Source organism: Sphaeramia orbicularis, chromosome 7 (assembly GCF_902148855.1).
Source record: "Sphaeramia orbicularis chromosome 7, fSphaOr1.1, whole genome shotgun sequence".
Taxonomy (NCBI): domain Eukaryota; kingdom Metazoa; phylum Chordata; class Actinopteri; order Kurtiformes; family Apogonidae; genus Sphaeramia; species Sphaeramia orbicularis.
In genome coordinates this window covers 56838592-56861480 of record NC_043963.1, presented here as the reverse complement: position 1 = coordinate 56861480, position 22889 = coordinate 56838592, and the positions used below count along the sequence as shown (strand labels likewise).

General features: G+C 40.3%; 1 protein-coding gene across 1 annotated transcript in view; it reads left to right on the top strand.

Annotated features, from left to right (window-relative positions):
* The window catches only part of nphp4 (nephronophthisis 4), a 360146-nt gene that overhangs the window by 224612 nt on the left and 112645 nt on the right, over positions 1-22889 (top strand). Inside the window, exons 11-12 of the mRNA XM_030138849.1 lie at positions 1020-1219; positions 10246-10463. Of these exons, the coding sequence (XP_029994709.1) occupies positions 1020-1219; positions 10246-10463 (418 nt within the window). The remainder of the gene's footprint in view (positions 1-1019; positions 1220-10245; positions 10464-22889) is intronic.

Sequence of the window (22889 nt, the reverse complement as noted above, 5' to 3'; positions counted from 1 at the left end):
CAGCAAGTGACAAACAGAGCTGGTGCTCAGAGTACCTAGCATGTGTTTAATGATCTCATTCTCGTATAAGTGCTAAAATAATAGGAAGAGAAATACAGCTACATTTTCTACATAGGGCAAAATAAGGCAAATTTTTCAAAAGTAGTGTAAAGGTTAACACATTTCGATAAATAACATATTCAAGAACTGTATAAAAAGTGAAAAAATAACTTTTCCAGACATCCAGAGCCAGATTTGTTTTATCCAGTTCTAAATACAAAAGTAGACTTAGAGTGAGAGTAGGTTTTTAAGAGCTGTCTACTGTTTAAAACGGTTTCTATTCCAGCCCTGGGTCCAGGGGTTTGTCTTTATTCTTCCAGTCACTGCCTCTTCTCATTTCCTCCTCCTTCTCATGTACAGACTCCCTCCCACTGGCTCTCCTCATGTTTTTCATTTCTGTCTGAAGTTTGTGGTGCTTTTCACTCAGACTATATGTATCCTCCTGCTTGCTGGGACATCTGCTCCATGTTATGGCTCCAGCCTGAGTAGGAGAAGCCTAAAGCTGCTCAGACCCTGACAGTGTGAGTGGGACAGCTTGGACTGTGCAGATGATGCAGACTAAGTGTGGTCCAAAGTCCAGGATTAGGGAAATGTTCTTGTCAAAGCCCTTCAAGAATGCAGGTAATTTGCATGATCCAGGCCAAATGAGGGCTGATTATTCAGTGACTAATGGATGAATTAAGTATTTAATTAGCTCTTTTCAGGCTTACAGGGGATACATATTCATTGAGGTACAGATCGTTTGGGTTGGGGGGTGCGGCCGTGGAACTTGAGCCCACTTCAGCTGTAATGGAGCCTGGACTGCTGTCTGTGTACAAGCTGTTGTTTCTTGTGCTCCAACAATACTTAAATCTGTCAGCTTGTCTCTCCCTTGGACATTTGGAGGGTTTTTACAACATATGGTCAAAATGGCAAACAGATTAGATTCCACTCTGTTCGGTAAATATATTCCTGATGGCAGGCCCGTTTCTCCTTCACAGACAGGAATGCCACTCAGGCACAACGACCGCACAGAGACGCGGACGACACGCCGTCCTCCAGACGTCCACTCAGAGCCCACACCGTCCAGCCCCGACGACCGGAGCCGCACCAGAGCGACGACGGCCGCCGCAAGCTCAGCTGCATGGCAGCGGTGCACCGACGAGAGGGAAGAGAAGACGCTCAAGTGGCTGCGATCACGGTGAGGTCAAAGTCTACGTCTGAGCCCAGAACAGCAGAACCACAGCAGTCCCACCCTGGGGACACCCTCACTCAAAGCTCAGACGGACAACCGGGCGTCTCAAATAGGGATGGAACCACAGGAAAATGTCATATCACGGTTATGGTGACCAAAATTATCAGTTATCATTATTATCATTCTATTGTTGAAATTGCGCTGAAAATGTTCAAACAGTACTAATACACACACTGAAAGAATTTAACCAAGTGGTATTTAAAAAAATAAATAAATAAAATACCAGTCCCACTGTCCCTTCTGTGTCAGAAACATTCACATATTAACCCTTAGTGGTCTGAGTCTATTCTGTCTGTTTTTCAGTCCTTTTGATTTGGCCTTTATATACTATAGGAACAAATGTTTACTATACCCATGTTTGGATCTGTTTTTTCAGCACAACTTCATCTAGATCATCTGTCTATTATTTTTCCACTTTAACCTACTATAAAAACATGAAAGGACAAAAAACACACAAAAAGTATAAAATCCAGTTTGAAAAATCTATATAATTTATTGCATAAATAACACACAGATGTTTAACAAACCTTTTCACAGACTTTAAAAGTGAATATTGGTTCAAATATTAGGTGTATACAAATAAAACTGTAATAAATTCAAACTATACTCAAATATTTGACATTAAAGCAGATCTTTCCAGAGGGTTTTTTCCCCTAATAGTGCAGTAATCAAACACAGTTATCATGAGAATTAGAATTTAAACACTAATACTACCTGTCTGTGATTTTACTGCTATTTATCGTTATACTGGTAATGGTTCCATCCCTAATCTCAAAAATCACTTTTGTCTTCAGATCACAGTTCTATTTAAACCAGTTCATCTCCAACATGATAATAGCCCCCCCAAAAAAATTTCAGCAAAATCCGTCAACGTTTGACCCCCCCACCACAGAGTATGAAGGGCCCGTCAAAAAACACCAAAAACGCTCATTTTAACCCAGAAAATCACAGATACTGAGGTCTGAAGTGTCCACAAACGGCTTTTTCTGGTATTGTCCAGCGTCCCTGTAATATCAGCTTCATAGGTTATTGTATCAGCTGATATAGAAGTGAAAATAAGGGGATTTTAAGATCAAATAACTGAATTCTAGGCTAAAAACTGGAAATAGACAGAAGTTCAGAACAGTAAATCTAGTTGAACACAACGTCTATTTTCTAAAGCCCCTTTTAGCAAAATACAGGTTTGAGTTCCAGACAAATAGAGCTGAACACTGAAATAATAAGATAAATACAAGATTTAAGGAAGACTTTAATGATGACATGGTTCTGATCACCTGGACAGACTTTTATACATGTGCAGTTCACACTTTATTCACATATTCCTGACTCTACAGCAGGGCTGTCAAACTCATGTTAGTTCAGTTCCACATGCAGCCTAATATGATCTGAAGTGGACCAGAGCAGTAAAATAATATGAATAATAGGATAAGAACTGATCAGTAATGTCAACTCCAATGTTTTCTCTACGTTTTTGAGTGAAAAAAGCAAAATTCCTTAACGAAAATGTTTTCATGTACGAACTGCACTTGAACACAACATGAACAAATATGAACAACCTGACAGTTCTTAAGAAAAATAAAAGCAATTTTAACAATATTACGTCTTAGTTTTATCACTTATACATGTGCATCACAACGTACAGACCACAGTGGATCTACAAATACACAAAACATTTAGTAACAGGCAGAAGATTGGTTCAATTCCACAGACTTCAGACATTTGTGTTCAGGATATTCACATTTTTTGTAAAAGGCTAGTCTGTAAAATGTAAACATTTGTGTAATTTTACTGTTTTTACACTAAAACAAAGGAGGGAATATGGTTTTCATTATGTGTAGGTTATTCTGATAGTATTTTACTGGTCTGACCCACTTTAGATTAAATTGACCTAAAATAAATTGAACATCCTTGATTGTTCATATCTTCAGTGTAATTTTTACATTTCACAAATTCATCCCAGGGGCCGGACTGGACCCTTTGGTGGGCCACATTTGGCCCCCGGGCCGCATGTTTGACACCAGTGTTCTGTAGTTTCTCTGGTAGTTGGATTCTGTGGGAACCAGACCCTCTGTGGGCTCCATCCACAGCTGCACTGGTGTCATCTGGGATGTCCTGAACACCTGTCTGCAGCAGCCATAACCACAGACAGCGCCCACACATTCATTCATTCATTCATTCATTCATTCATTCATTCATTTTCTGAATCAACTGGTGTTGGAATGGAACCTTCTGTGTGTGAGGCTCCAGGTCTATCCTCTGCACCACCTAACCCTAACCCTAACCCAGGTCCTCCTGTCTGTGGTTCCGGGTCTATCCTCTGCACCACCTAACCCTAACCCTAGCCCAGGTCCTCCTGTCTGTGGTTCCGGGTCTATCCTCTGCACCATCTAACCCTAACCCTAACCCAGGTCCTCCTGTCTGTGGTTCCGGGTCTATCCTCTGCACCACCTAACCCTAACCCTAGCCCAGGTCCTCCTGTCTGTGGTTCCGGGTCTATCTTCTGCACCACCTAACCCTAACCCTAGCCCTAACCCAGGTCCTCCTGTCTGTGGTTCCGGGTCTATCTTCTGCACCATCTAACCCTAACCCTAACCCTAACCCTAACCCTAACCCTAGCCCAGGTCCTCCTGTCTGTGGGTCCAGGTCTATCCTTTGCACCACCTAACCCTAACCCAGGTCCTCCTGTCTGTGGGTCCAGGTCTATCCTTTGCACCACCTAACCCTAACCCAGGTCCTCCTGTCTGTGGGTCCAGGTCTATCCTCTGCACTACCTAACCCTAACCCTAACCCAGGTCCTTCTGTCTGTGGTTCCGGGTCTATCCTCTGCACCACCTAACCCTAACCCTAACCCAGGTCCTTCTGTCTGTGGTTCTGGGTCTATCCTCTGCACTACCTAACCCTAACCCTAACCCAGGTCCTTCTGTCTGTGGTTCCGGGTCTATCTTCTGCACCACCTAACCCTAACCCTAGCCCAGGTCCTTCTGTCTGTGGTTCTGGGTCTATCCTCTGCACCACCTAACCCTAACCCTAACCCAGGTCCTTCTGTCTGTGGTTCTGGGTCTATCCTCTGCACTACCTAACCCTAACCCTAACCCAGGTCCTCCTGTCTGTGGTTCCGGGTCTATCTTCTGCACCACCTAACCCTAACCCTAGCCCTAACCCAGGTCCTCCTGTCTGTGGTTCCGGGTCTATCCTCTGCACCACCTAACCCTAACCCTAGCCCTAACCCAGGTCCTCCTGTCTGTGGGTCCAGGTCTATCCTCTGCACCACCTAACCCTAACCCTAGCCCAGGTCCTCCTGTCTGTGGTTCCGGGTCTATCTTCTGCACCATCTAACCCTAACCCTAACCCTAACCCTAGCCCAGGTCCTCCTGTCTGTGGGTCCAGGTCTATCCTCTGCACCACCTAACCCTAACCCTAACCCAGGTCCTCCTGTCTGTGGGTCCAGGTCTATCCTTTGCACCACCTAACCCTAACCCAGGTCCTCCTGTCTGTGGGTCCAGGTCTATCCTCTGTACTACCTAACCCTAACCCTAACCCAGGTCCTTCTGTCTGTGGTTCTGGGTCTATCCTCTGCACCACCTAACCCTAACCCTAACCCAGGTCCTCCTGTCTGTGGGTCCAGGTCTATCCTTTGCACCACCTAACCCTAACCCAGGTCCTCCTGTCTGTGGGTCCAGGTCTATCCTCTGTACTACCTAACCCTAACCCTAACCCAGGTCCTTCTGTCTGTGGTTCTGGGTCTATCCTCTGCACCACCTAACCCTAACCCTAACCCAGGTCCTCCTGTCTGTGGTTCTGGGTCTATCCTCTGCACCACCTAACCCTAACCCTAACCCTAGCCCAGGTCCTCCTGTCTGTGGTTCCGGGTCTATCCTCTGCACCACCTAACCCTAACCCTAACCCTAGCCCAGGTCCTCCTGTCTGTGGTTCCGGGTCTATCTTCTGCACCATCTAACCCTAACCCTAACCCTAACCCTAGCCCAGGTCCTCCTGTCTGTGGTTCCGGGTCTATCCTCTGCACCACCTAACCCTAACCCTAGCCCAGGTCCTCCTGTCTGTGGTTCCGGGTCTATCTTCTGCACCATCTAACCCTAACCCTAACCCTAACCCTAACCCTAACCCTAACCCTAGCCCAGGTCCTCCTGTCTGTGGGTCCAGGTCTATCCTCTGTACTACCTAACCCTAACCCTAACCCAGGTCCTTCTGTCTGTGGTTCTGGGTCTATCCTCTGCACCACCTAACCCTAACCCTAACCCAGGTCCTCCTGTCTGTGGGTCCAGGTCTATCCTTTGCACCACCTAACCCTAACCCAGGTCCTCCTGTCTGTGGGTCCAGGTCTATCCTCTGTACTACCTAACCCTAACCCTAACCCAGGTCCTTCTGTCTGTGGTTCTGGGTCTATCCTCTGCACCACCTAACCCTAACCCTAACCCAGGTCCTCCTGTCTGTGGTTCTGGGTCTATCCTCTGCACCACCTAACCCTAACCCTAACCCTAGCCCAGGTCCTCCTGTCTGTGGTTCCGGGTCTATCCTCTGCACCACCTAACCCTAACCCTAACCCTAGCCCAGGTCCTCCTGTCTGTGGTTCCGGGTCTATCTTCTGCACCATCTAACCCTAACCCTAACCCTAGCCCAGGTCCTCCTGTCTGTGGTTCCGGGTCTATCCTCTGCACCACCTAACCCTAACCCTAGCCCAGGTCCTCCTGTCTGTGGTTCCGGGTCTATCTTCTGCACCATCTAACCCTAACCCTAACCCTAACCCTAACCCTAACCCTAACCCTAGCCCAGGTCCTCCTGTCTGTGGGTCCAGGTCTATCCTCTGCACCACTGTATCAGCTCAGACGACAGCCCTCATTTGTCTGTGCTGCAGTTGTGTTTCCATGTCTGCGGTGGTTTCTGTTGGTCCTTCTTTGTCAAACAGACTCAGTACCACACCAGACTCAGTCAGGTCCCACATGTGACGCAGTATGGATGTCTGTACTTTAGACCAGGGCTGTCAAACTCATGTTAGTTCAGTTCCATATTCAGCTCAATTTGATCTGCAGTGGGCCCAACTAGAAAAATATGAACAGAAGAACCTAGAAATAATGACAACTCCAAATTTATGTCTTTGTTTTAGTGTGAAAAAACCCCCAAAACATTACATTATGAAAATACTTCCTTTTATAAACTATCCAAAAAAAAAAAAAAAAAACTGAAAAAACTGGAACTTAAATTAAAAAACGTAAGAAAATTTAGTGTAATTTTCTCAGTCTTCTTCGTCCACTTCTCATTAGTCCATGTGCATTCTGGATCAGATCTCCAAAGACACTAAACACTGAGGAACAGGAAGAAAAGAGTTCAAACTGGACTGAATTTAATACAGACATTTCAGGTTGGACACATTTGTTCAGGTTAGTCACATTTTATTGGTACAGGAGAGTTTGGAAATGGAAAGAGTTTCACAATTTAATGTGATTTTTTGCACTAAAACAAAGAAAAAAATGAAGTTGTTAATACTAGATTTTTTTGGCTTAATTCAAGGTTTTTTTTTTGTTTTTGTTTTTTTACGTAGTTGAATTTTTTTTGGCTTAATTCAAGGTTTTTTTTTATGTAATTGAATTTTTTTTTTGGCTTAATTCAAGATTTTTTGCTAAATTTGAGATTTTTTTTGGCTTAACTGAAGATTTTTTTTACTTAATTGAAGATTTTTTTTGGCTTAATGCAAGATTTTTTCCTTAATTCAAGCTAATTTTTTTTTTTTTTGCTTAATTCAATTCAAGACTGTGGAATTTCCGCACTTGGCAAAAACATCCCAGGGGTCGGACTGGACCCTTTGGTGGGACACATTTGGGCCCCTGGGCCGCATGTTTGACAGCCCTGCTTTAGGCACTTTAATATCCATTAAGCGTGGTAATGCACTTAAAAACAGCATTTTTGGACATTTTTTGATGGACCCTTCATACTTTGGGGTAGGGAGGGGTCAAACGTTGACGGATTTTGCTGAAATTTTTTGGGGTGCTTTTATCATGTTGGAGATGAACTGGTTCAAATAACACAGTGATGTGAAGAGAAAAGTGATTATTGAGACGCCCTAACGGCCAACAGAGGCCCAGCGGCAGCAGCGGCAGCTCTCAGACGTGTCACCAGGGAAACTCTGCTGAGTGTTGGAGCGTCTCTGGCAGACAGACATCCTGCCAGTGTTCCAGTCCTCCTGACAACGTGGCCTTCCACCCTGTGTGTTTTAGTGACTGTACAAGGTGTTAATTGGTCCTCTACTTGAACATGCGTCTTGTACTTTCACCCACGAGTGAACATGCTAAATGTGATTTTGGCTTCGGTACGTGTCTGTGTTGGACATTTTGCACATTGTATTTCCTCTGTTAAGTTCTGCTTCCTAGTTGCTTCACACCTTCCTAACAGCCAATACCAGGAGGAATAAAACGGAGTGCTTCTTGCACAGGAAGAAGATTTTTCTTACTTTGCAATTCAATTTGGATAGGACTTCTCTGGGCCGCTAGCCACCACTTAATTCAGAGCCAGATGCTCCCCAGTGGACTTTTAATGGCCCATACGTCACTATTCAATTTTCTCCGACATTTTGGTTTACTGCTCTCATTTCAGGATGCATTCATTTTTAAGGTTATAGCACCTATACTGGCCAAAGATACAATACACTGCATAGTGTCTGCATCGCAGAAAAACTGCAAGAAATAAGCCACATATTTGTAAGTACAACCAGAGGTTAAGGGGGTAAATACATTTGGCTTGGTTTGGTTTGGAAAACTAATATTATATAAGTCTATAGTTACTGAACCATTACAGACAAAAAATATACTATTTTCAGAGATTCTTTTTCAATATGACTTCATTCTAAACAGTCAGATCCAAGGTTATTAGCATTAACGAAAATGAACAAAATGACAAAAACTAAAATTGAGAAAATATTTTTGTTAACTGAAATAAATTAAAACTTGAATTAAAAGAAAAATATGATAACTAACTGAAACTGTATTGTGTGTTTACAAAACTAACTAAAACGGATAAAAATTATGGATAAAATTCCCTTTGTTTTCGTCTTTGTCAGTGTTGATATAGGATCGAACATGTGGAAATTTCATCTAAAATCAGTGTTATAACAGAGGTATAGAAGTCAGGGGGCCAACGGTGAAAGTATGGAAAGTTTCAGTTTGGTTTTCACATAAGTGACGTTGTGTATGGATCACACCCCCACCTACATTACCCCCCACCCCCAAAACCTGGTTTAGAGAATTTATCCATCCTACTGTACATGTGTGTGTCTGTGCTCAGTCAATGAGCCGCCCTAACCCCACCCCCAAATAAAGGGTCCAGGGTTACCCGCTGATCCACACCTCACTAATTTCTTTGAACAGGATGGTGAGGAAGATAAAATATGTGAAAAAACTGAAACTAATACTAAAACTAAACTAAACTAAACTAAAACTAGGCATTCAGAAAAAATGACAACTAATAAAAACTATCAAAGCTGCTCTAAAAACTAATTAAAACTAACTGAATTTGAGAAAAAAGGTCCAAACTAAATAAAACTAAACTATAATTAAAAATCCCAAACTATTATAGCCTTAGTCAGATCAGAACTCCTCCCACTTTTACTGCCCTTAAAGTACAGGTTTGTTGTACCTCTGCATTTGAGTCACTCATGATGTAAATGGAACATAGGCTTAAAAATAGGAAAAATAAACTTAATCCAAAACATCACATCTAGTATGAACGGGCAGTTTTACTGCTCAGTGAATATTGACGACATTGATAATATTGATAATAACATACTGTATTGAAGCTGAAAAATAAGGTTTGGAATGCACTAGTGGAGTATTACCTTTGTGTCTCAGTACTTTTACTGAAGCCGATGTTCTGCAGTCAAACCCAAACGTCTGATGTGAGCAGTACATTCCACTGGAACACTGGGGCTGCTGGTGGAAACACAGCCTGGGACTGTTCCACAGAAACTAAACCTTCTGACTTTTCTGGACTTCTTCTTCAGTGTGGGACACTGGTGCACAGTCTGCCAGTGTGTGCCGTGGAGCAGAAGTCGTATTTAGTTTTCAGATATAGAGGACTGGTACTGTGAATGCAGATTCTCTGTGGGCTAACCCAGAACATAGCACTGCCGAGGCGGTAAGGTTTGGGATTACTGCAGAAAAGAAACACCATCGAATCTAGACAAAGCTTAATGTTGGATAGACTCTGCCATAAACAAGAAAACAAAGTCCATTTTGGGAAAGTCCACAGTGGCACATCACTGTGGACTCAGTGGAGGGGTCTTCTGGATCTTTAAAGCTGTGGGAGACTTTCCTGACCAGAGTTCCCTCAGATCTGTCCATCCTCAGTCATACCCTCCGTTTCATTCGTCTGTTGGTCTGTCTGTCATTCCACACACACAAACACATGTTCAGTACCATGGATACATTCTCTATAGCAGGGTGGGGGGGTGGGGGGGTCATGTAGGTGAGGGTGTGATCCATACACAACGTCACTTACATGAAAACAAAACTGAAACTGTCCATCCTTTCACCGTTGGCCTCCTGCTTCTACACCTCTGTTCTACTGCTGATCTGAGACCAAATGTTCACATGTTCTATCTGATATCAACACTGACAAAGACCAAAACGAAGGGAATTTGATCCATAATTTTTATATGTTTTAGTTTGTTTTGTAAACACACAATACAGTTTCAGTTAGCTATCGTTTTTTTTCTTTTAATTTGAGTTTTTATTTATGTCAGTTAATGACAATGTTTTTACAATTTTAGTTTTTGTCATTTCATTCGTTTTCGTTAACGATAATAACCTTGTGTGACATGAGAGATGAGATGAGTCTTGTTTTCAGTGAGTAGCACAATGAAGGAGGCGGTGGAAACTGGCAACAAGATTTAAACCTCAAAGGTCTATTTGAAACATTGTATGTGTTCCACTGGAATGTTAGCGCCTGTCTGTTGTTGTTGTTAGACTACAGACGCACGACCGAGCAGAGAATTCCACCAGAACAAACTGAGTGAAGAGCACAGCAAAGCGGAGAGCATCACCAGCATGCTGAGCCAGGCCATCACCACCCAGCACCTGCTCTACGCCAGCCTGGGTTCAGCCCACTACATGGAGTTTGTCCTCAAAAACCCTTTCAACGTTCCCCAGACCGTCACCATCCACAGCGACGACCCTGAGCTCAGGTAACAGCTGATTAAGCTCATATCAGTCAGCGGTAAAATTCAATCTGTTGTTTTTCACACCCGTGTCGATAACTGTGTTTACCACTGAGGAAGAGCCATTCTGAGAACAGCGTGGCTGTGTGTGCTCATTAGTCATGTGGTGCAGCGTTAGAACGTCTATATTTGTAGGTGTGTCCCCAGTCTGACACGCCAACTGTGAGCATGTGTGTTGGACTGGGTGATGTGTGTTTTCCATAATCAGAGTGTAACAAGACGTACCCTGCAGTAAAAGCATGCTCACACATTCACAGTGTGTTTCCATATGTGATAGTAAGAGTCTGGAGACGAGGTTTGTACTTCCGTTCACGAACTTGTGAAGAACTGCAAATACAGAACAATGCTCAAATACAAAATGTCACTAGTCTTGCTAACAGACAACCAAACAAACATACAAACCCTGATGAAAACATCACCTCCTTGGCGGAGGTAATATTATCAACAAACATGGCGCTGACAGAGGAGGTTTTACTAATGTGGATACAAATGTTGATATTCAGAAGGGGAGTTGGCATAAACATATCAGTAGTTTTTTCACTAACTCACACAGTCGCTCTTTTCTTTGAAAATTTCTGCTATTTATGGAAATTATTCTCTTCAAATCTCAACGCTGCCTCCACGGTTCCCGGAGGTACTGCTCCGTATTCTCCGTCTGGGTACGAATCTGCAATCTCCTGGAAATCAGACAGAAATACATATATAATGCACACAGAGGACGGACGGAGCGCTCCATCCATATAGTCTGCGTCTTTAACATTGAGCATAAATGAGCCGTTAAAGGCAGCTGAAACGTTAATCAGTGCTGTAATTATCCAAGGGAATCATCAGTTAGGGTTAATTAAAACCAGGAAGACTTTTTTGCCAGGCTGTGCATTAGATATCCTTCCTCAACAAATAACACAAGAGAGAAAGTTTCAAAAGTTTGCATGTTAGCATTTAGCTCCAGGTGTGAGTATAGCTTTTACAATGCAACCAGTTTGGCCACAGAGAGGTGCATCTGGCTTCAGGCATCACCTGTCGAAGGAGCAGAAGCACACTGAAGCATGATACTGCACGAATAACTAAAGAAATCACCTCCAAGCAGGTGCAGGTGAATCTGTGTATCATTCATTCTTTTCATATTCAGTTGAGAATCCACAATTGGAAAATGAAAAAATGACTAATTATCAAGGTTATTATTGTTAACGAAAACTAACGAAATGACTAAAAAAATAGGACCAATGGCCCTGTAGCTTACCGGCACTTCCTATCTCTGATAGTGGGGAAATTTTCAAAGTGGCACCAAATCCAGAATCAGATCCAGATCCAAATAATTTCACTAACTTTTGTTGACGTCATCATAAAGAAGCTGTTTGAAGTCAATCGGAATTGTAGTTTTGGAGAAGAAGATGATCGAAATTTTTGTAAGACGACAACGACAGAGGCCACATGACGACAACAGCTTACAGCCTGTAGGCCGGTAAGCTAACTACAACTGAAAAAACATTTACGTTAACTGAAATAAATAAAAACTATAATTAAAAGAAAAAAAACATAACTAACTGAAACTGTATTATGTGTTTACAAAACTAACTCAAACAGATAAAAATTACGGATAAAATTCCCTTCGTTTTTGTCTTTGTCAATGTTGGATTGATACGAAAGCGATTTATTTTGCTCAAGCAATTTTAGCTAGCAGCACCATACGACACTTTTTGCTCCGTCACTTGTGTTCACTTGTGGTTTCCAGTCGTCTTCTGGTCCCCACTCTACCTGGAAACATGGAGACTAAAGCAGCAGAGTCCTGTCTGGGATTGATTTGAATAGGAGCACAGAGAAGAAGAGAAAAGAGACCACTGAACTACAACTGAACTACAACTGAACTACAACTGAACTACAACTAAGTATTTAGAAAATAATGAAAACTAATTAAAAACTATCAAACCTGCTCTAAAAACAAATTAAAACAAACTGAATTAGAGAAAAAAAAGTCCAAACTAAATAAAACTAAACTAGAATGAAAAATCCAAAACTATTAGAACCTTGCTAATTATTTCATTATTCGTGTACAAATCAAAAATTAAAAAATGAGTTTTTCATTCTTTCGACTGTACGCACAAATTAAAAATTGGAAATAATGAAGTGGACCAAATGTGGGGTTTCAGGTTGACATTTTTGAGATCTGATTTGGTTTGACCCAGAAGCTCCTGACTTCCTGGTGTGTTGATCTGGACAGTCGTGGGTTTGTTCGTATTCTGCCTAATGCATTCTGCGATAGTGGAGAATTTCATATTATTCAGAGGCAGCAAACACATTACTCTGAAGGAGGACGACATGACAACTGAAAAAGTCATCAGGATCTTCCAGGTGTTGTTCTGTCTAATACAGTGTGTCCATGGTAGTCAATCTAAGTAGAAGACACTTCACAGAACACATGAAGAAGTCAGTAAGTTCCAGATCAAACCAAATCAGATTTCAAAAATGTCAACCTGAAACCCCACATTTGGTCCATTTGATTATTTCCAAATGTTAATTTCATGAGAAGTCATTCCATAAACAAGGCGACGAACATAAATATCTGTTTTGGCTCTAGAATGCTCATTCCCCGTCTGTCTTGTACTAAATTAAAAAATATTCAGTTTCCTTGTATGTCCACACATACCGCACCATGTTTGTTCGAAAACTCTTCTTCTATTGTTGTAACATCCATCAACATCAGGTTTTTTTTGTTCATGTGACTCTAGTTGCACAAAAAGGTCTTTCCATCGCAGTTTTGTGTGATATACCAATTTCACTACACCCAAAAAACCACCTCTTGCAAATGCAAAAACTTTTCATAGAAACATTAGAGTTCTGGTAAAATTGTTGTTTTTCCATTAGGTACATTTTTATGCACAAGTTACATTCACACAGTTTGAGGGTCAATGGAAAAGCACTTACTGACTTAATCCTCTTGGCCCACTCTGGAGCCCAGGGCCTCAGTGAAGGATCTCCTTCTCCTGCGGTCACAGTCTTCGTTGCCTCTTGCCATGAAGTGTTGGCGTGGGTTAGATCTTTTGTGACACCTCTTCTCCAAGACAATCGTGGCCTTCCTCTTTTTCTTTTCCCCTGGGGGTTCCAGTCAGGTGCTTTTCTGGTGATGGATGTGTGTGGCTTTGGGAAAGTGTGACCTATCCATCACCGCTTCCTTCTTCTTATTGTCGTCTCAACTGGCTCTTGACTTGTTCTCTCCACCAAGGCCTGATTGCTGATCTTGTTTGGCACCAAATCCCTAAGATGAATCGTAATCTTGTGTTGGCAAATGTCTGCAGCTTTTTGATGTTCATCTTTGAGAGACCCCAAGTTTCGCATCCGTACAGGAGAACAGACCTGACGTTTGTTTCGAAGATCTGAAGTTTGGTTCTTATAGTGATGTTTTTTGCCCTCCACACTGGCTTTAGCTGTGAGAACACAGCTGTGGCTTTCCCTGTGCGCCCCTCTATGTCCTTAGATGTCCCTCTGTTGTTGCTGATGACACTCCCAAGGTAAGTGAGATCCTTCCCTGTCTCCAGCTCTGTTCAGGGTCTGGCCAATGGAAAAGCAACCACTGATAGAAGGAGCTCCAGAGGGAAGGCGTGTGTTGGCAGATGTTGGTGTTCTTTTTTTCTGTGATTTCACCTCCTGCAGCTTTAACCGACAAATCTATAGAACAGTCAGAATACACAAATGTGTTTTCCATTCCCAAACTTCAGATCCAGGCCCACAGTGGTTCAGATACGGGTTTACTGGGTCATCATTTATCCAAATATAATCCATGAAAATGCACTGATCATGAATCCATTTTTCACGTTGAGTGTGACTTCCCTCACATGTCTGTTTAGTTCATATGAAAATAACGACGTGCGTTTGTTCGCCATGGCTTTGAAATGCAAAGGACAGACCTTGTGCTTTATGTTGGACGAATAATCTGACTATCAGGACGAACGGAGAGAATTGTTGTTGCATGAAAAAAGACTTGTCAGAGATACGGTTATGATAGTGTAGGAGTAACTCAGTCCTGTCGTGCATCTGTTTGTTCATGTATTTTAGACCAGTGGTTCTGAACCGGTCCAGCTTCAGGACCCACTATCACCACTCAAGCCCACATTCCAAACAGTTCAACTTCTGAAATGTATTTAATAAAAAGATAGTATGTTTTGAACCTGAGATAATACAGAATATAAAAGGATGAAAACACAAAAGATAAGTTCAATGATAAACCAAACTGACCAGCAGGTGGCCATGACAAAGAGGGAAATATTCCCTTTAACACTTTAACCAGTTAGGCCACGTTCACACACCAGGTCTTAACGCACAATTTGTTTGTTTTTGTTTTTTTTGGTGAAATACGATTTTTTCATGTGCTCGTTCCACAGTCTGTTACAAAAATTTCCATCATCTTCTTCTCCAAAACTCCAGTTCTGATTGACTTCAAACTTGGTATACAGCTTCTGTATGATGATGTCAGCACAAGATAGTGAAATTATTTGGATCCAGATCTGATTCTGGATTTGGTGCCACTTTGAAAAATGTCCTCATTCTAACAGATAGGAAGTGGACTGATCCAATAAATCAGTGTCAATGATATCATGTGTGAATTTGAATTTTGTACAGATCTGATTGAATATGAGCAAAACATGGACTATTTCTGTAATAGAATAAATACACAGAACTGGGGGAGAATAAATGGATCTGGATACATTTCCCAAAGCTTTGAATTTGGACGCTAAGATACAGGGACAGTGGTCCGATTTTTTTAAAATTGCATTGCATTAATTATCACATAAAATGAAGCACAGAATGACCAAACTTTTATGAACATTTTCAACACATTTAACAGCATTTTGTCTGTGTTGCTTCACATTAAAGTCTATTGTCTGCAGTAAATGTCTTTTCAGTTGTAACATTATTCCAGACTAACTCCACTCCCTGCTGCAGTCTGTGCTGTTTCTGCACATTGGGTTCAGATGAAGTGGTCAATGCCTGTTTGAACAGAATGGCATTTATGGCCAACTGATTAATTTGTCTATCACACAGTAGAACAAGAGACAGAGTGGACATTAAAGCTGTCCACTAATTAAGAGCATACATAATGGATTTAAAAAAAAAAAAAGTCCGTACAGTAAAATGAAAGGCTAAAAGGAAAAGGCTGATTATCACAACGGCACATTTTTGGAAACGACTCATCTGTCCATCACTATCAGTACATATTAACCCTTTCATGCATGAATTATAAGAACCTTAGTCAAGACTTTTTGTCTAGAGTGTTTTTATTCCTCCTTAGGCATGAAAAAAAAACAATGTGATCGAGTTTGGTTTTTTTTCATGTAGTTACAAAAATGTCCACTCAGCTGGACACCATGCGTTTAATTTTTGAAATAAAGAAACATGTATTTAAAACCCAATAGGGTCCAAACACAGTCATGTCCCGTCAGCGAGTGAACTTTAATTGATCGCCATTCCAACATTTATTTCAATATAAAGTAGCTCCTTGTTTTGGATCATCCCTTATGATCCAACTAAAGCAAAAATTAATTTACAAGTAAAAATGTGGGTCATTTAGCAACACTAATCTGTCAGATTGTCTCTAAAATGTCCCATCAGAGTGTTTTGACCCGATAGCAGAAAGTGATATGAAAAGAATGAAATTAAAACATTTTTAATGCTACTAATGTGATGTTTTCTCACATTTTAACATATTCTAATACTAATTATTACTCACTTCATGGAGATAATATGCAAAAAAAAAAAAAATCCTTTTTGTTTAAAAAAAAAAACAAAACAAAAAATGGTAATTACAGTCTAGGGTGTCCCATTTTTGAGACTTCTTTTCTGATCCAGCTCTTAATTTGACCAGTTAATCTCTTATATTTTTGTAACTCCCCAAAAAAATTTCGTCCCAATCTGTACAGTTTCAGACCCCCCCCCCCCCCCCCCCCCCACCCCACCTCCATCTTTAGGGTGCCTGTCAGCCCAGTGCAGAAAACCCATTTTTAATGGAAAATCCTGCATTTGTGGGTTAGTTCTGCCATATCTGCTCATGCAAATGTCATATTAGAGGCTTTGGGGGATGCTGCTGTCGTTTATGAAGGTCTCAGATCATGTACAGGTCAAAGGTCACATGATTTTAGACCAGGTCAAGGTCATTTGACACTGAAAAATGGCTCCAGTCCCAGGTTTTTGCAGATTTCTTTCTGTCCTAGTCTGATTTGACAGATCTGCACTCAGGGCTTTGACTGGAGAACATCTGATCCTACAGTACCCATCTGGTACCCTCCCTTTAATGCACTTCAGCAGGTACCCACAAATGCAGGGTTTTCCACTGAAAACTGGGTTTTCTGCACTGGGCTGACGGGCACCCTAAAGGGGGGGGGTCTGAAACTGTACAGACTGGGCTGAATTTTTTGGTGAGTTGCTGAAATATAAGAGAACTGGTCAAATTAAGAACTGGAGCAGAAAAGAAGTCCCAAAAATAGGACGCCCTATTACAGTCTAACAGTTAACACTTGATTTCCACTCAAACATGTCAGTGCAGATCAGGTTTATCTGGAACAGTTCAGTTCCAGTACTGGTCTGAGTGTCAGTGGATTATTATGGGATGGTGCATTAGTGTCCACTGTGTTGGCTGATATGGAACTGAAACAACCAAAGCCATGAATATACAAGAGAACAGCTGGAGAAGAACTGACCACTGGAGTGACCACTGCAGTGACCACTGGAGTGACCACTGGAGTGACCAGTGTGTATGAAAGGGTTAAAGAACTGCAGGTTGGCATCATTTCACAGGGGTGGTGTGCCTCACAGGCATTCAAGATGAATTACTGTTGGAAAAAAATGAACTATATAAACTTTAATGATGAAGTCAGGAAGGTGTGTGCGTGTGTGTGCGTGTGTGCGTGTGTGTGTGTGTGTGTGTGCGTGTGTGTGTGTGTGTGTGTGTGTGTGTGTGTGTGTGTGTGTTGTTCAGGTTGTGGGAGTCTGATTCACAGCTTGCTCAGTGTTTTGATCTGATGCTTGTGTGGAGGTGTGCACAAATGTGTGTGAATGTGGCTTTTAAAACGGGTGTTATTTACTGTTTTGACACATCCTGTTTGTACGGCGGGGGCGCATTATTTAGAATAAATGACAGCATGTTTAAGATGTTTGTTTGCATGGCATGTGTGTTTTAACAATGTAAATGGAAGAAGACAAATGCCTGTTTGATGCTATAATTATCGTCTGCATTTGCTGCAGAAAATGTACACTGGAAAAAAAAAAAACTCGTAAAAAAACAGTATTATTCCGGCAGCAGGGGTACTAAGAAAATACTGTTAAATAATGAAAAATAACCATCTCATAAAAATAAAGTAATTTTCCATAATTAAAATCCAGTTTTTTGCCCTAACTTTACATGAGATTTTGCTCTTTTTTTTTTTTTTGTTGACTTTTTTTTTTAAATAAAGAATATCTACATGTATTAAAACAATCCAATTCCCTATTAAAAAAAAAAAAAAAATATATATATATATATATATATATATATATATATATATATATATATATATATATACACACACACACTGAACAAAAATATAAATGCACCACTTTTGTTTTTGCTCCCATTTTTCATGAGCTGAACACAAAGATCTAAAACTTTTTCTATGTACACAAAAGGCCTATTTCTCTCAAATATTGTTCATAAATTTGTCTAAATCTGTGTTAGTGAGCACTTCTCCTTTGTCCTTTGCTGAGATAATCCATCCACCTCACAGGTGTGGCAGATCCAGATGCTGATTAGACAGCAGGATTATTGCACAGGTGTGCCTTAGGCTGGCCACAATAAAAGGCCACTCTAAAATGTGCACTTTTACTGTATTGGGTGGTCCAGGGGGGTCAGAAAACCAGTCAGTATTTGGTGTGACCACCATTTTCCTCGCACAGTCTTCTTCATGAATTCTCTGAAACAGCTTTGGAGATGGCTTATGGTAGAGAAATGAACATTCAATTCACAGGCAGAAGCTCTGGTGGAGATTCCTGAAGTCAGCATGACCAGTGCATATTCCCTCCAAACTTGTGACATCTGTGGTATTGTGCTGTGTGATAAAACTGCACATTTTAGAGTGGCTTTTTATTGTGGCCAGCCTAAGGCACACCTGTGCAAAAATCCTGCTGTCTAATCAGCATCTTGATCTGCCACAGCTGTGAGGTGGATGGATTATCTCAGCAAAGAAGAAGTGTTCACTAACACAAATTTAGACAGATTTGTGAACAATATTTGAGAGAAATAAACCTTGTGTGTACACAGAAAAAGTTTTAGATCTTTGAGTTCAGCTCATGACAAATGGGAGCAAAAACAAAAGTCGTGCATTTATATTTTTGTTCAGTATATATATATATATATATATATATATATATATATATATATATATATATATATATATATATAATTTTCAATGAGACTCAGTTGTCTAATCCACAGATAAAAACTGTATTTGGACAGTTTATCAGTGCTTATACATGTTATACATTCACAAAAATACATTTATTCAACATTTTTGTTGTGAAACCTCCTGTAATTACACAAGATATTTGTCAATGAACAAACAAGTCTGGTTCAACTGACAGAACTAATACTTCTGTTACAGTTAACTGTCAGTAATTTTATCTCATTTTATTATATATATATATATATATATATATATATATATATATATATATATATATATATATATATACATATATATATATTTTTTTTTTTTTTTTTACAGTATTAAACTTTAAATTAACAGTTTAATCTAATAAATAGAAAATAAATATTTGTGAAATTATGATTCATTTGCACGTGGATTTGAACTGTATTTTTCTGTGAAAAAAGAACAAAATTTCTTTTTTAAAAAATGTAGTTTTTTGGTTATTCACAGTTACAGTTTTTTCATGTTCTTTTACATTTGGAGTGGACAGTGATTCTACAGCTGTTCTTTTGTGTACTTTATTCTATGTATACTTTATATGTATGTTATATTTTGTTGTTTTAGTTCCATATCAGCCAACACAGTGGACACTCATGCACCATCCCATAATAATACACTGACATTCAGACTATTACTGTCACTTTGCTGTTCTAGATAAACCTGATCTGCACTGACATGTTTGAGTGGAAATCAATTGTTAATTGTTAGAGTGTAATTAACAGTTTTTTTTTTGCATATTATCTCCATGAAGTGAGTAATAACTAGTATTAGAATATGTTAAAATGTGAGAAAACATCAGATTAGCAGCTTTAAACATGTTTTTATTTCATTGTTTTCATGTCATTTTCTGATATTGGGTTTGAAACACTTGTTTTTTTCCTTCAGGAATATAATGCACAGTGTAGCATGGACATTTTTGTAAATCCATGAAAAAAAAAAAAAAAAACACAACTCAATTGTATAGTTTTTTTCATGCCTAAGGAGGACTAAAAACACTAAAACCCCCAAAACTCAGCTAAGGTTGTCATCATGGATGCATGAAAGGGTTAATCCACACCCAACGGCCTTTGTGTCCGGTGTTTCCTGGATCAGCCCTTCCTGGGATCTGTGCTGTTTGTTGCCATTGGTTACCACCTTTGTTAATACCCCCCACGCTCAGCTTTTTGTTATGATTCTGCTCACGCATGAGCGTCGGATTAACATATATCGCGTTGATCAACAAAGGCTCCAGTGCTCTGTGGATAAATCATTATGGCATTAACACGGCCACCGGGCCTTCCACGTCTAATTGGGGCTCATCAATCCTCACATCTGTCCTCTGCGGCTTAGCACCGCCACACCGCTTTATTTATCTATTTCCTGTTGAGGCGGCGTGACCCTCTGCACTGAACTGTCTGCCACCTCTTCCAACAGCCTCACATGTGGAAATGAACATGAAAGCATCTTCCTTTTCCTCAGCAGGAGTGTGGGGTCAGTGCTGCACACAAAGCTTTAAGGCAGGGGTTTCAAACCGACAGCCCACAGGGTCTGACAAGATACGTTTGTCAAATGCAAAAATTACACTGAAGATATTAAAGCAGCATATGACTTTCATCACAAATGTTTTTCTAGAAAAATTTTTTTAAACAAAGCTTGATTTATTGCTTCAGGCAAAAATTACAAAAATTACAAAATTGTGAACATCAAAAAGAAGTCCCTTATCAACTAGTATCTCTTACGACAACCTCGTTGAACTACTTCCTCCTAAGAGTCTCCTTCATTACATTTGAGTGAGTCTTTAGTCACTTTGAAGACTTCCATATTTGGTACATAAGTTCAACATACACATATGATTGGTTGGCAGCTGTTGCCGGGGGAAACACGTCAGATATACGTACGTCACTCCCTGTGAGGTGATTCTAAGAAAACACACATTTGAAAGTTCACTGAAGTTTTAACCAAAGCATTGGATCATCTGTCAGTCACCCCTTGGTTTGACATCTGCACAGAGTTCAGCTTCAGATAACATCGGCTTAACCACAAACAGCTTCATTACGTACACCTCGGTCTAACACTTACACCAGGAGGCTAGCATTTCTTGACCACAGAAAGTCCCTAAGTTCATAATCTATTTTTTCTGTTTGCCTCACTTTACCACAAAAACTTTCCAAAGCTGCAAAATAAGATCTTTTTCGTAGAACCCGACCTTTTCTCCACATTCTGCACACACAGGTGTGAGTTTCAACTGAACCACACACAACACACAAACCAAACCTTTCACTGACTGTTCAGTACAAATAAAATAAAAATACAAAATGTACATCACAAAATAACAACTTAGATTTGAAAAATAGAACACTCATCAAGCAAAACAACTTATAGTATTTCATTTCTTCTTTTCCTTTTTGGTTCATACATTTTCTCTTCTCTTCTGTTTTTTTTTTTTTTACATGGATATTAATTTAAATTAATTAAAATAATTAAAATAAGCTTTATGATGGTCATCTGACATTTTAGTGCACAGGTGTCAAACATTCGTCCTGGGGGCCAAATCCGGCCCACCAAAGGGTCCAATCTGGTCCGTAGGATGAATTAGTGAAATGCAAGAATTACACTGAAGATATTAATCAATGGTGTAAAAATCCTGTTCTTTCAGGTTCCATACGTACACATATAAACAATTAGATCTCAGTTGAGTCAGCCCAGAAAAATACTGTCATAATAACCTGTAAATAATGACAACTGCAGATTTTATCTTTGTTTTAGTGTAAACAAGTAAAATTACATGAAAATGTTTGCATTAACAAACTATCCTTTTACAAAAAATGTGAATAACCTGAACACATATGAACAACCTGAAATGTCTTGAGAAAAGTAAATGCAGTTTCATCCATATTCTACCTGTTACTAATGTTTTGTGTGATTGTAATTGTAATGTCAGTTGTAATGCACATGTGTAAATGATAAACTGAGGCTGAATATTGTTAAAACTGCTTTTGTTTTTCTTAAGACATTTCAAGTTGTTCACGTTATTCAGATTTTTAAAGAAACAATGTAATTTTAATTTTTTCACTGGTATTATTTTCCTGGTCCGGCCCACTTGAGATCATATTGGGATGAATGTGGACTGAACTGAAATGAGTTTGACGGCCCTGTTTTAGAGGAAGCCCAGCGTCTTCCAGTAGTAGAAGAACTTCTGTCGTACCTGAACACCAGATGGTGCATACTGTGATTAAAAAGTTAAAGACACATGTGTGTCCAAATGTAAGGTGAAAAATGAAATGTGCTGGTAAAAGTGCAGACCCGTCCAGTCCCAGAGCTCAGAGTTATGTTGCATAACGGCAGAACCAAAAGATTACACTGCTGAGAGGAGCGATAAAATCTGCACTTTAAATTAATTTGCTGCTCTGTTCTCATTCTCTGCAGCAGCCAAAGCTCATATCTTATTATTTAGAGCCATGTCCCCATGCCAAAGTGATAAAGGAAGGAAGAAATAGTTACAGTTCTACAAGGCCCGTACATGAACTTTTAGCACCATTACATTATCTTAGACCACAGGTGTCAAACGTGCGGCTCGGGGGCCAAATTTGGCCCACCAAAGGGTCCAGTCCGGCCCTGGGGATGAATGTGTGAAATGCAAAAATAGTTATTAAGAAATTAACAATCCTTTTAGTTCAGGTTCCACATTCAGACCAGTTTAATGTCCAGTGGGTCAGACCAGTCAAATACGATCAGAATACAGTGGTCCATCGTTTATCGTGGGGGTTACGTTCTAAAAATAACCCACAACAGGTGAAATCTGCCAAGTAGTCCGCTTTATTTTTTACTATTATTGTGTCTGTTTTCAGGCTGTAACAGCCCTCACCACACACTGTAGACACTTTTCTCAGACAGGCATGAACATTTTCTCACATTTCTCTCTTGTTTAAACACTCTCAAAGTTCAAACCTTCGTAGATTTTAAA